The sequence below is a fragment of the Oratosquilla oratoria genome, chromosome 26 (assembly GCF_046742065.1).
Source record: "Oratosquilla oratoria isolate Oo_2021 chromosome 26, ASM4674206v1, whole genome shotgun sequence".
NCBI classification, from domain to species: domain Eukaryota; kingdom Metazoa; phylum Arthropoda; class Malacostraca; order Stomatopoda; family Squillidae; genus Oratosquilla; species Oratosquilla oratoria.
This window is the reverse complement of record NC_134802.1, coordinates 56,331,631-56,346,549: the sequence shown is the minus strand read 5'-3', so window position 1 is coordinate 56,346,549 and position 14,919 is coordinate 56,331,631. Positions and strand designations below refer to the sequence as shown.

Here is a 14,919-nt window from a genome sequence, read left to right as displayed (position 1 = left end):
CTTATTCCACTCCCCATCTCCCCATCCAAACCATATAAGGCAGTACAACAATTCTTATCTATCCATGCATCTCATCACTAATATTTACACCCCAAATCATCCACTGACCACCTACTCTCTATCTCTCACACCCCCATCAGGAAACATTACTTTAAAAATATCAAAACAGTTGTTTTGAAACTGCACTAATATGCTAAAAAAAAAAAAAAACTATACATTCCCATCTCATGACTCTCCTACTTGCTTATGTGAATCTTCCCTCACAGTACCACACATAATACTGTAATGTACAATTTACCTTGGGGGATTGAAGGGTATAATGAGACAGACATTTGGGAATGGATGCTAAGGGGTGATTGTGCCGACAGCACTGTATGGGGCAGAAACATGGAACATAGGAGAGGAAGATGGGGGTGGGCGAGTGTGTGAAAGCATAATTTGATGCAGCCCAAAGGGATTTCTCCCAATTTTCTTTTTTCTGCACGAGGGGACGGAGAGGGGAGTCATTGATTAAATGAGGTGGCTTTACTGTGGATGTGCTGTCTTGCAACACTACTTCTGACCCAGAGCAGTGGGTGAGATGCAGGGATGACCAGTCATCCAGGTGGAGCAAAGATGAGAGGGAGGGAGGGGGCTGAATAAGAGTGGAGTATGTGGGGATGGGATAGGTGGGAATGGATTTTATGCCCTTGTTATATGGCTACCTCCCTTGTAAGGGAGGTAGCCACCTATTCTTTCATTTACTTTTTCAAAGAACAGTGACTACATACCAAATTTTGGGCAGGAAAGCATCCTAACTTCCTACAAAAACAAAACAGGATTCCTAACCAAATTATGAGCACTCCAGACTTGCTAGACCAATGCATGAAATACATGATGATTGGGCAAGATTGGCTACAAGAATAGAATTGCCAGTGAAACACAGTCCATAACATCCAGCTCTCAGAGGTATCTGCGGGAGGGCTCAGGGACAATTTCCAGCCGGTTCCAGGTTTCCAGATAGTGAAACAAAACAATTGTCATTAACATCTCTTTGGACAAGAGGCACAGTGATGATCAAACCCTCCATTTGCTAATTACAACCAACAGATGTATCTTGTTCCGAGTTGACATAGGTGGACTAGTACACATTTGCAGTGTTCTACCTCCTATGTGCACAGCTCTGCTGAGGTATGATAGACCAGCCTCTCTAATAGATGGGTGGGCCCCTGATAATTTCAATGGTTCATACAGTACACTTAGTATTTAGGCCACATGAGAATATGCATTTAAACCAAACAGAATTTTGTTCTGGTGGTAAAACAAAGATGTTTCAATAAACTCTGGATGTTGTCGAGTGTTTAAAAGCCCAGCATGGCTACAAGAACCACAAAACACCTTTATCTTGTTTGGCTTGTTTGTATGCTCAAACATGGGAATGCAAGCTGGTTATAATAACCATATAGGTCGAAGGGAGAGGTCCATTATATGGAGAGTTTAATGAACTTTTAGAAGGCCTAAACTGCAGTACTGTATTGTACCTTTGACAAGTAAAGGTTTTTGGTAATGTTGCAGTGTTCCCAAATCCATAGTAATCCCAAGGTAGGGAATATCAGTGGTGGTGGTAATAACCCTTTGGGTTAAAGTGTGCTTTGAGCTCTGAAGGGATGGAGAGCCCTTCTGGTATGAAAGTGGTGAACTGGCCATGCAGATATTTGGGACACAAAGTGCAATTGACGAATGAATGAAGATTACACCACCACCTATATTTATATTCACTGTAGACTCCTATACTCTCAGTACAACAAATTCCTGCCCTTAGGATTTGCTTCTAATTCCACATTTCAAACCTTTGCATTGTCAAGGATATTTGGGAAATTGGTTATGTTGGTAAATTGTGTGTTGATAGGATAGGTAGGACCCTAGACACTCTAAGGTTTGTGGAATATGTACTGTGTGGTGATTCATTTTCTCTAACACTGACAGTATCCATGGATTATGGTGATGCAGGAAATGATTTTATTTTTATTTATTATTATTATTATTTTTATCTTTTTTTTTTTTTTATCAAGCAAAGGTAAATCTACTGTTGCTTCTGCTGTTCTTAAGAAGTGAACAGTCACTTCACAATTGAAGAAGGCATCTGTGAAGAAGTGTTAGATTAATCAAACATCCCTACAAGATTACAATAAGTAGAGGTTCGTCCCAGTTCTCTGAGTGTCTAGTAGACATATCACAGATGTGGATAGATTGTATGCTGACAAGCTGAAACAGTTTAACTTGTCAAGATTGATTTTACAGAGAAATATCGAATGCATACGAAAAGATCATGTAGCTGCAGAGTTATATGTCCCATGTACATATTTCTTGTGTGTATAGCCTTTGTGCAAGTTATATTTAACAATAATATATATTGCGTGATTTATTAAATAAATTATACAGAAATGTCAGTCATGTCAATAAATTCCTTTTTAGAGTCTATAGAAAATTATATAAAGCTTGTGCACAGTCTGCAGAGGTACAAATTTTGGTATTGAATTAAGATATATCCTTATCCATGAGATTGATCTGAAATGGAAGAATTTGACACTTCCTTTCCAGAAATTAGCACTACTGTTGGATAATGGTTCTTGCCAACTAGGTCCGTGGCATTTTGCAACATTTACTTTAGTTGCAAAATATTGGGCACTGAAAATATTCTAGTTACTGTATCTAAAATGAATTGTGGCATTTTAACACAACTTGGTAGGTAATGCCATCTTGTTTATATTCAGGCAGTTTGATAATCTGCATGCACTGTGCTGGTCACAGTAGGCCTTTTGACTTGGCTACCTCCCTTGTGTATATTATTTTACATACATATACCAAGGCTTTTTCCCCCTTACAAGGTAGGTAGCCAAAAAGAAAAAGGCATAAAACCATTCCCACCCATTCCATCCCTAAATACACTCCATCCTCCCTCTTATCTTAGCATCTCCAGGATGACTGGTCATCCCTGCACCTTGTCCACAGCCCTGGGTCAGAGGCAGTGTCGCAAGACACAGCACATCCTCAGCAAGGCCGCTTCATTAAATCGGCAACCCCCCATGCAGAAAAGGAAATGTACTGATTTACCGATGTTAAATTATCCAATAATTTAACTAGCATTCCTGTTATCCAAACAAGTCCATGAAGGTTGCCATGTAAATGACGTGGTCCTGCTGTGGATGTACTGTGTCTTGCTGCATTGCTTCTCACCCAGACAGTGGGCAGGAGACAGGGATGATCCTTCATCCTCAAGGAGCCAAGACGAGTGAAACGAGGTTCGGTGGATGGGAGTTGATTCTTGCTTCAACTGTCTACCTCACTTAAAGGGGGAAGGAAGCCCTTGGTATATAGATAGAACCTCCTTCAAATGTTTAATTACATCTCGTAGCTTCTGGCCACTTTTCCATTAAAGGGTCTTTTTTATGACTAAACAATTAGATTTCGGTCTTCTGTAACATTGGTAGCCCCAGAATATTCAGTGTTTATTAGTTGGTTTTATCAGCAGTATCTGGAACCATTGTAGTCATTGCTCTCCAAATTCAGTTGTGTTTATACCCATGTTTGTGGCAACGTGCTGAGAGGAATGCCCAACAAATCATGCCCGTGATCCTGTTTGCCATCTAACAAGATTGAACATTAGTATGCCAAGAACAAATTCCTCTTTCACCCATGCTAGTCCCTTGCAACATCCTCCCACATCCCTATCTCCTTTTTCTAAACTAATGACTCGTTAGTAATGAGCTTGATGGGATTTCTCCCGGTCTTCTTTTTCTACACAAGGGGCCGTGCTGTTGATGTACCATCTTGTTACATCGCTCCTGACGCAGGGCAGTGGGCGGGATGTAGGGAGGACCCGCCATCTATGAAGAACTAAGATGAGAGGGAGGAAGGGGTGGTGGATGGGAGTGTGTACACATCAGCTTGGCTACCTCCCTTGTAAGGGTGAAAAAGCTCTTGGTATATAGAAACTTAAGTGGCACATGAAAAGATTACGATTACTCCATACCATGTTCACCCAGCAGCTCAGGTACCATACATTAGAAATTTTATCCCTTAATATAATTACTTTCACCCTACCAGCTAACCCAACACTAGTGTTCCTTGGCAATAGTGCAAAATTTTCTGTAAGGCTGAAACGGTGTTCTGTAAAACTCCAGGAAACTACCGTCATCTTAAATACATTGAGGACCCTTCACCACCTGGAGATGATAATTTGAACTCTAGTAAAGATCTTAGAACTTTTAAAGTGCTTATAACTGCTTTTCATTCTACAGGACCCACCACCTTCTACAGTCAAACTTTTCCCAGAGATTTCCGAGAGGGTCCAAAGACTTCCCTACATTTTACTTACCTGCTATACAATTTGATACAACAGTTTTCAAATTTTCCTTGCAGGCCAGTCAGCTTCATTCCCCTTGTATTTAGTGTCATGTGGCATTTGATACTTGGTGTTAGAATTTCATCCAGATCAGTTCCCGACTACTTACTATAGGTTAGCATTTCCCAACCTGGGAGGCTAAAATCAATTACAGGGCGTGCATACATATTTTTCTTTATTAGTTAAGGGGTGCTGGACTGCTTAGAATTGACTACAGGGGGTTGGAATAGTTTGGGAAACACTGCTGTAATTTATACCCAAATTAGGACCGAATGATATAACATGAATCTACTGGGAAGGTTGGTACATTTGATATTCTGTAGGGAAGTTAAATTTCTTATCTATTTCTTTCCATTTATTTAGACCTTTGCAAAGGTACAACAAAAATGTACTCGTGCATTCACCTAAACCTCCAGCACCAGTTTCGCATAGTGTCTGATACACCTCTGAAGAGACTCCAGTTGTTTACCGAGCCTGAAAGAACACTGGAAAGGTCTGATCAAGCTACACATCACCTCCATGCTCTGATCAAACGTGCCGGGGCACTCGAGAGCGAGATCTGCCTCGTGCTGCGTCACGTTCCCCTCGAAACAAACTATATCCAGAGACAGGTCATGGTTGACGGAGACCTGGAACTCTTCCAGTAAGATTGTCTCGATTCTCTTGGAGTCTCTTTTGCTGGATGCTGGATCAGACACCGTGTACTGGACGTAAGAGTCCGAGCAATTTGGCAAGGCTTGCAGTAGTTCTTTGACCAGGTTAGGAGTGACATCATACCAGGAACTAGGAGAGTACGACACAGTCATCTTCAGTTCCTTAGGCATTAACGTCGCAAACCTCTTCCGTATGGCAACTGGATGATCTCGTCTCATTGCATGGAATCTTCCTCGAACAGCATACGGGTGGAATTGATCCAGACTCTCGCCACTGTCCTCGTCCAGCACGAGGTCCACGAAATGACCCTGAGACCGTCCCAGGTGTGGCGTCAGAGCGAGGTTTCCTGTAATGCCGGTCCAGGTGCAAGACTCCCTTGCGAGCAGGACGCTTGCCTGAGTGCCATCTGCCTCCTCGAGAGTCCGCATAGAATCCGCCGTCCAGGGGCCAATCCGGACAGCGATCAACCCTGCGTCGTAGATCAGAGCCGTCTGGTAAGGATTTAAGTCGCTACCTTCTAAGAGGCTAACTTTGTCCAGCACCTCCTTACGCCACTCCTTCGTGGAGTGATAGTCTCCAGTAAACACGACACTACTGATATTCAGGTTTTGGAGAGCCATCTGCTGGTCAACATCCAATTCACTCCACACATTTGACTGAGCGAACATTGAAGTGACAAACCACGATAAGTTGCCAAATTCCGAACCTATTTCGGAAGCGAGAAGTCCGAGTTCTGCTCCGCCAGACAGGAGGAGGGCAGCGTTCTCATCGTCCTGGTCCATGGTGCTAAAATAAGTGTCGATGTTGCTTATCAGTTCTTTAAGGGCAAATGACGACTCCACGATTTCTTCAGCGGAATACCAAAAAGGGTCGGCTACATTAATGCCCAAGTAGTCAACCATCTCCTCCAGTTGTGCAGCCACTTCGTTGCCCCTGGCATCGTACCCCAAGACGGGGAGGACCCTGGTCACACCTTGTCTCTCCATCTGAAAGAAGACTTCAGTTGTTGGACGTCAAATTTATTCTTAAATTTACCATTTGGCGTGGATGTGGTACAGATGAGAGTAAAAGGGAAGAGATAGGTAGTATGTTTGTGAGAAGAAAGTTGGATGTGTTGGCTTTGAGTGAAACTAAGTTGAAAGGGAAGGGTGAGTATGTTTGGGAGTGTAAGTGGGAGGTTATCAGGAGTGAAGAGAGGGCGAGGGAGGGAAGGGGTGGCTATTCTTGTAAGTGAGGAGATAGGTAAAGGGGTAGTGGAGTGGAAGGAGGTTTCCTCAAGGATAATGTGGATGAAGGTGAAACTGGGAAAGGAGATGTGGGTCTTTGTAAGTGCATATGGGCCGGGCAGTGAGAAGAGCATGGAAGAAAGGGAGGCCTTTTGGATAGATTTAAATGAGTGCATAGAGGGTTTAGGAAGAAATGTCAATGTAATAGTACTGGGAGACCTTAATGCTAGAGTGGGAAATGGTCCAATCGATGGAGTGGTTGGGAAGTGTGGAGTTCCAGGAAAGAATCGTAGTGGAGAGTTGATGGTGGAAATGTGTCTAGAAAGAGAGTTGATGATAGCAAATACAGTGTTTCGGAAGAAAGTCAAGCATAAGTACACATGGGAGAGGGTGGTAGATAGAGCGCTAATGGATTATGTAGTGGTAAATAGGATTATGATAGGAAGAGTTAAGGATGTACATGTGCTAAGGGGAGAGGGTGGGGGAATATCAGATCATTTTTTGGTGGAAGGTAAGTTGAGAGTGGAGGATGGATGGAGAAGGAGGAAAGGGACAAAAGGTAGGGAGGTTCTTAGAGTGAACTCCTTGAATGAAAAGGAAAAGGAGAAGGAGTACGAAAAGAAGCTGAAGGAGGAGTGGGAGGGAGTAAAGCATAGAGCAGAGATGGGTGTGGAGGAGGAATGGGGATGGTTCAAGGAGGGAGTCTTAAAGTGTGCAAGGATGGTGTGTGGAACAAGAAGGACAGGGGGAAATAGAAGAAAGGGTAGTGAATGGTGGGATGAGGAAACAAAGAAGGTTGTAGAAGAGAAGAAGCGAGCATTCACAGATTGGTTACAAAAGAGGACAGGGGAGTCATATGAGACGTACAAAGAAAAGAAAAGAGAAGTAAAGCAAAAGGTAAAGGAGGCAAAGAGGAGAGCAGATGTGAAATGGGGTAGGAGTATGACAGAAAATTTTGAAAGTAATAAAAAGATGTTTTGGAAAGAAATTAAGAGAGGAAGAGGAGGCGAATCAAGTAGGGAAGAAAAGGTAAAAGGTACAGATGGAGAGTTGATAATGGAAGAGATGGCAGTGAGGGGAAGATGGGCAGAATATTTTAGGGAGTTGCTGAATGTGAAGGAGGATAGGGAAGGAAAGATAGCTGCAGTGGGAAATACGAAGAAAATGAGAGTGATGAGTGAGGAGAATGGAGGAGAAATAAGGAAGGATGAGGTGAAGGCAGTTGTAAAGATGATGAAAGCAGGTAAGGCACCTGGTCTGGATGGATGTCATGCAGAATGTCTGAAAAAGGGAGGTTCAGTGATGGTGGACTGGTTGGTGAGATTATTTAATGTTTGCTGGAGAGAGGGTAGAGTACCGGAGGACTGGAGTAGTGCCTGTATAGTTCCTCTTTACAAGGGAAAAGGGGACAAGTGTGAATGTAGTAATTTCAGAGGGATTAGCCTGTTGAGTGTAGTAGGGAAGGCTTATGGGAGAATCTTAATTGAGAGGATTAGGAGAGGAACAGAAGGAGTAATTGGTGAGGAACAGTGTGGATTTAGGACGGGTAGAGGTTGTGTAGATCAGATCTTTGTGGTAAGACATATGTGAGAAAGCTATAGGAAAGGGGAAGGATGTTTTTTGGGCTTTTATGGATCTGGAAAAGGCTTATGATAGGGTAGACAGAAAGGCACTGTGGGAGGTTATGCAGATTTATGGGATAGGAGGAAAGCTTTTGGGAGCTGTCAAGAGTTTTTATGTGAGTAGTAGAGCATGTGTTAGGATTGGAAATGGAGAGAGTGAGTGGTTTGAAGTAAAGGTGGGACTTCGTCAAGGATGCGTTATGTCGCCCTGGCTGTTCAACTTATACATGGATGGGGTGGTGCGAGAGGTGAATGCTAGGGTAGTGAGTCAGGGATTGGAGATGGTTAAAGAAAATGGAGAAAAGTGGGAGGTGAGCCAGCTGTTGTTTGCGGACGACACTGCGCTTGTGGCAGGGTCAGAGGAGGGATTGAGGAAGCTGGTGGCAGAGTTTGGGAGAGTATGTGATAGAAGAAAGCTAAAGATAAATGTGGGTAAAAGTAAGGTGATGAGATGTACAAGGGGTGAAAGTGGCAGTAGACTGGAAGTGAACATTAAGGGAGAGCGACTGGAGGAAGTGGATAGTTTTAGATACTTGGGTGCAAGTGTAGCAGGAAAAGGTGGAGTGAAGGTGGAGGTAGAATGTAGATTGAGAGAAGCGAGTAAATGCCTTGGTGGTTTAAAGAGTGTAATGAGAAATAGACATTTGGGAATGGATGCGAAGAGGAGACTGTATGAAGGAGTGATTGTGCCAACAGCACTGTATGGGGCAGAAACGTGGAACATAAGAAGAAGAGAGAAGGAGTTTGAATGTGTTTGAGATGAGGTGTCTGAGAAGTATGGTGGGGGTTACTAGGCTAGATAGAGTGAGAAATGAGGAGGCGAGGAGGAGAACAGGGGTGAAAAAGGATTTGGGAGAGAGGGTTGATGAAAGAATATTAGGATGGTTTGGACACATGGAAAGAATGAGTGAAGAAAGACTAGTAAAGGAGGTATGGAAGGCAGATGTGGAGGGAGTGAACATGAGGGGACGTCCTAGGATGAGGTGGATGGATGGGGTGAAGGGGGCTTTGGGGAAGAGGGGAATGTCTGTTGAGGAAGGAAGGGAGAGGACGGAAGACAGAGGTGAGTGGAGAATGGTTGTATATGGATGATGTTGTGACTGCATGAGGAGGAATGGGCGGTGGGGGTGGGGGGGAGGGGTAGTATGTGTGAGTAAATTTTGACGCAGCCCGAAGGGATTTCTCCCCGTCCTCTCCTTATATGCAAAGGGGGACGGAGAGGGGGGGTCGCCGATTAAATGAAGCGGCCTTGCTGTGGATGTACTGTGTCTTGCGACACTGCTTCTGACCCAGGGCGGTGGGCAGGGTTCAGGGATGACCCGTCATCCAGGAGGTGCTCAGATGAGAGGAAGGGTGGGAGGGGTGTGGAGTGTATTTAGGGATGAAATGGGTGGGAGTGTTTTTATGCCTTTCCCTTTGTGGCTACCTCCCTTGGAAGGGGGAAAAAGCCTTGGTATATGTATGTATGTATGTACCAATTAATACCTTATAAGGGAGAAAAAGCCTTTGGTATATGTATGTATGCATGCCAATTAATACTACAGAGTGATATTGATATGGTTTAATGTCAAACTCCCCCCTACTGGGAGGCTAGGCTGGTGCCATTTACAGAGGACCTGTAGAATGGAATTTAATGAACCATACCCTTAGTCCAACTTCGCCGGTGGCAGGGTTTGAACCACCATCCCTTTGACCTAAGTAACGATGCCCTAACCTGCTTGGCCAGGTTAATGTTAGACAATTTTGTTAATTTCAAGCTCCATCCCAAACCCACACTTTCACCAACTACATTGTCACCACCAACGACGTGCCATTTTTTCTATCTTTGAGGACAATAGTATTCAAGATTTATAATGGAGATATGTAGTCTGCTGGTATTTACTATTTGAGTACTATTCCTCTGCTAAGGTATTGTTGTGCGAGGTGTATACATAGAGTTTAGAAAGGAGTCCCAGATCTTGTAGTGATATGCGGAAAGAGGATAGGTAATGGTGTCCATTCTCCTAAAGTTACCACAAGTATAGTGTAATCATTATTTAAGGGGGGAGGTGAGGAGTTGTACAGGTAAGGTATTCTACAAAGATGTGTTGTGGAAGAGTACAATGAGAGAATGCCCTGTTCTGCGTATTAATGACAGTTACATTGGTGAGAGGACCGACACTTGAGGTTTGTTTTTCAAACTGGATTGTCACATGTTCAGCATTTTTGCTGTTGTGACTTTTGACGTGTGCTACCAGTAGTAAAATGTTGTATTTTTAATAAAACAATGCTGGGGTAGCTTCTAGCTGTGTTTGGTGGGCTAGATTTGTGTGAGGTCATGGGTGGGTGGATTCAAGAACTCTTCAAAGAATTGAGTGCTGATCACTCACAAGCTACTTTATGGAAAGTAGCTTGTTTTCCGAGTACAGGTATACTGGCATTTGATTCGTGAATGTATTGACGAGTTGTCTGTAGAAGTGGAAGTAAAGCAAGCTACATTTGAGGCACTACTAGCACCTTAACATGCAAGGTAAACAAAATGGATAACAAATAGAGCTGCTCAGATATGCAGGTATGTACCAAGCTACGTTGCTCCCTCCCTCCCTCCCTCCCTTCACTCTTTGCACAGAGCAACCACTAAAACTGGCACAACCCATGTCTAGGTTGCAACAAGTGGTTTCCAGAGATCACTCCCAGTCACCATGAAACTAGCTGGTTACTGGAAAGGCAGGAAATATTGTTTAGTATGGGAGGAAGTGGTATTAAAGGAACCATTTGTCCTATCACTGATATTGTGCATGCCGTTGGAATAAGCCATGAGAAAATAGCATGCTAGGATTTAGGAGCCAGAAGCTATATATATTCATACAAGTCTAACCATACATAGACATTCCTGGAATACCTTATGTTCCCCAAGGTAAGAAGTACTGGAAGATGAATACCACCCCAGTTGGTTGAAGAAAGAAAATGTCTGGATTGAAGTTGATAATTCTTATGTAGACTATTTTGGGAAAACCCAAGGAGAGTGCTTCATTAACTTGCCCACCTACAGAATAACTACCAGACAGCCCCAGGTGGGTGGAGAAAAAAAAAAAAAGTATTGAAGTTGATAATTCTTATGGAGACTATTTTGGAAAACCCAAGGAGAGTGCTACATTAACTTGCCCACCTACAGAATAACTATCAACTAGACAGTGCTGTACTCGCCTGCATGAAAAGTAGTGGAACTTCCTCCAATGCCAGTGTAATGACAGTCACATCTTCGGTGGTGTTGCCCACTGAAAACGAAAATCAGAATTTATGTTAAAATGACACTATTTATATAAATTTCAATCAACTTTCAAAACTGACTTCCCCACCTCCCATCAACCTGCCTTAGGAGCCATCTTTCCACTCCGCCTAGAACCCATCCCCGAGTACCAAACAGTAGCCATTCCCCCCGAAGATCCTGTTCGCAACCCGTCCAGAGGAGATCTTCTGTGGGAGACTTTACCTGTTGTCAAAGCTGAACCCGATGTTGGTGTAACAATCCACAGGTGAGATCGGGGTGAAGGACGACCTCTTGCCCACACCAGGAGTTCCTCCAGGTCCTCGAGAGTCTCAGGCCCAACGAAGACCCGGATGCCTTGGTCATGGAGTTCCTGCGCCAACCTCGACACACTTTCCTGAGGAAGCCCAGACCTTGCAAATTAAAAGTTCCAAGGACCACCATTTGGTACATAGAAAAGGTAAAATTCGTACAATGGTGAGGAAGGGAAACTGATGTAGGGAGGAAGGGTAGTAGGAGAGGGGGGGGGAAGTGGGGTGGAAGGCCAGGAGGTGGAGGGAGAGTGGGGAGGAAGGGCAGGTGGTGGAGGGAGAGTGGGGAGGAAGGGGAGGAATGGCAAGAGGTGGGGAGGAAGGGCAGGCGGTGGAGGGGGCGTGGGGAGGAAGGGCGGGGCGTTGGGAGGTAGAGCTGGAGTTGGAGGGAGCGTGGGGAGGAAGGGTAGGAGGTGGGGAGGAAGGACGGGAGGTGGAGGGGCCGTAGGGAGGAAGGGCAGGTTGCAAAGTAATTTTAAGTGGGTGGTTGGACGTGCTCTTTATGAAGTAGAAACTGTTTACGAAGTCCGGGAGGAATGGGGGGTGTGTGTGTCAGTTTTTAGCAAACAAGCTTTTTATAGAGTGCTGATGAGGCGTGCTGCCTATCTGCCGCACGCCCACCCGCTCAGTACTACTGCCGCAGATTACCCGTCGCCCCCACTGGCCAGAAGACTCGCCGAAGCACCCCTGGATTACCGACACTTCGGTGTTAGCAAGCTCGCCGTCTGCGATGGGAACCCCGTGTACCCCACAACACTCACCTCCGCCCGTCTTGCTTTGCTCGATGGTAGCACGGGTGCTGCAGTTCTATCGGGATGGCCTTTCCCTTAGCCGGTCGCACAGAAACCTGTGTAGGTGGCACTCTCATTGTCATAGATATACTTGGTATTTGCCGTGTGTTTTGCTCTTCCCCTCCACCTCATGCCTAATAATTATTATTATTATTATTATTATTTTTTTTTTTTTTGGGGGGGGTTGTTCAATGTCATAACGCGCAAATAGAACAGAGGTCCACTTCTTTGGTGAACTCGTTTGACATGTGGCGAGGTTAGGCCTATTCCTATGTGTACTCTGAATGATGGTAACTTTAATACTAAGGGTAAAGTTTCCTCCGAAACCCAGGAGGAAGTTTGTGTAGGACCCCTAGTTTCCAAGCAATTTTTTTTCCCCAAGTCGCAGTATACAGCAAATATTATATTTGTTGGCGCATTGCCGTTTCTTTTAGTACTATGTCTGCAGTGCTGCAGCAGGCACAGAAGCCCGTCTGAAGAGGTGATACGAAAATGGCGTTCCAGTTGCCATTGTCCGAATGTGATGGCAAGTGGATAGAGAATATGCGGATCATTCTAATAATTATGCAAAAATAAACAAACAAATAAAAATAAAATAACTTAAATATATATATATACACACAAACACAAACAAAACTTATATCTGCTTACGTTGTGCATTTCTGGCAGCTCCAGAAGACTTACGCGGCAGGGAGGGGGTGATAATCGGGATTCGCGTTCCTGCCTAACGGCTCTCCTGAGGGCTTGGCGGGAATGATCGCCTTTTACCAATGACCCAACTTGAAGTTGAGGAAGTGCGTTCGATGCCAGTTCTATCGGGACAAGAATACTATTAACACGTTAAAAATTTGTCCATGTCATCGAGCCAAATTAGTCTTCATCACTAACAATACAGCGTCCACCATAAGCAACGGTGGAGCGTGCCGACACTTTCTATTCTATACTTCGGAAGTGAGGGAAGAAATGGAAAAACCCAAAAATTAAATAGGACTTATGGCAAATAAAAGCTACAATTAATATTGATATTGCTGTGGTTTGACAGCGAAGGATATTATTTTAATCGAAAACATCCAAGTTTAACATGCATCAAATTCGAACGCTAAAAGACACGTTTAACAGTGCCAGAAATCTTACCTCTTTTGCACTCCGCCCTAGCTTTTTCAACAGCTTTCTCCATCTTGAAGGCTGCGAGTGTGCTGGCCTGGCCATAGCCGATGTGCCAAGACGACAGGCCCACGATAATGCCCAAAATCAGCATCAAGAAGAGTACGGCAACGACGGGCACCCATGGTCGAAGACTACCCGTTCCAGCACTACTTCGTTGTTCACCCATGTCGACTGCAGAAAGAACATAAGATTCTTCAACTATCGTGGCATACGAATTTTAGATATTTTCTTCAGCCTTCGTTGGTGGAATACTATTCCATCCTTACATGGAATATTTATCAACTAGTTCCAGGTTTGTGTTCACCTCGTCGAATAAAGGAGTTTATAGTTTGCTACATTATCGATGGGGAAAATATACTTGCATCGACACTCGAGGCATCAACAGCTCCAGCGTTTATGACCATTTCAAATAAACTATTCTTACTAACCCTTCACTGCCCAGTTTGTATTCAACATTTCAATTAAGGGAACCCTGGGAAAGACATTGATTTACCCTTTCTCTGAGCATACGGTACATAGTTGTCAGTGTGCCATTTAATGACATCCCCGGCAACAAACGGGTCGACAAGGCTGCTCGAGAGGTGGCATCAATCCTATCCGATGGCTTCACCCCACAAGAAACCCCGGCCTACAGCCTCCCACGCCCCTCCTACCCCTTCAAATAAACACGCTACACCATATATTTCATAACTTGCGCGGCCGAGAAATCACATTCTCAAATATTGCGCAATACAAATATCCACGTGTAGATACAATTTCTGGTTGCATGCCAATGACCAATCTAATGGTTACATAAACCATAAATTTTCTTTACACACAATTACTGTGTACTAGGGTCTTCAACTTAGACCTGACTACAGAGAATAAGGTTGCAAAGCGTTGAACTAGCACAATGAAGTTCTAAAATCTTACCTTAATCAGAACGTTACTATACCAGAAGACTGCAAAAACTTCTACGTGGGTCAGCGAGTACAAAGTAATTCCCTAAATAACAAGTCCCACCGAACTTACTCACTCCAGTTTTTCATTTCAAATGAACGGTCCAGTTGGCTCTTGGAAGGAAGGATTCATTAAATGATTCGTAAACCTTTTGGTAAACACGGGTTCCGAAGCGTCTACAAAGCATACGTAAACTTTTGGCGTACCGTCGTCAACAACCAGACGAACGCGCAAACTCATTTGTCCTAGATGTCACAAATATTAGACAATAAATTATACTCAATTAATGCTTATCGCTGCCTTAAATATGGAGGATAATGATAACAGGCTTTCAGTACATAATGGCAAGCTTGTAATTTTATTATCCATTGACAGTCCATTAATGTGACGACTGATTAGATTTAGCTGTTCCATATTGTGAACAGATAACACAACTGGGCATATTTGTTTTATATACCTTCAAAGTTAAAAGAAATTAAATACAAATAAGATATCCTTTATGAAAGAGCTTAGGGTATCCAAATATGTGTGTATGTGATATAACTGCGTTATAATATAGTACCAGCCATGGTGTACGG

The 14,919-nt window shown here is 43.8% G+C and overlaps 1 protein-coding gene across 1 annotated transcript; it reads right to left on the bottom strand.

Annotated features, from left to right (window-relative positions):
- Positions 1-2,011: 2,011 nt before the first annotated feature.
- LOC143039618 (uncharacterized) lies at positions 2,012-14,449 on the bottom strand. The gene is made up of 6 exons (XM_076209885.1): positions 14,315-14,449; positions 13,370-13,573; positions 12,887-13,047; positions 11,359-11,530; positions 11,073-11,143; positions 2,012-6,024 (listed from the first exon to the last, which is right to left on the bottom strand). Exons 2-6 carry the CDS (start codon positions 13,566-13,568, stop codon positions 4,789-4,791), a joined length of 1,839 nt encoding a protein of 612 aa, XP_076066000.1. The 5' UTR covers positions 13,569-13,573; positions 14,315-14,449; the 3' UTR covers positions 2,012-4,788.
- Between the last annotated feature and the right edge of the window lie 470 nt (positions 14,450-14,919).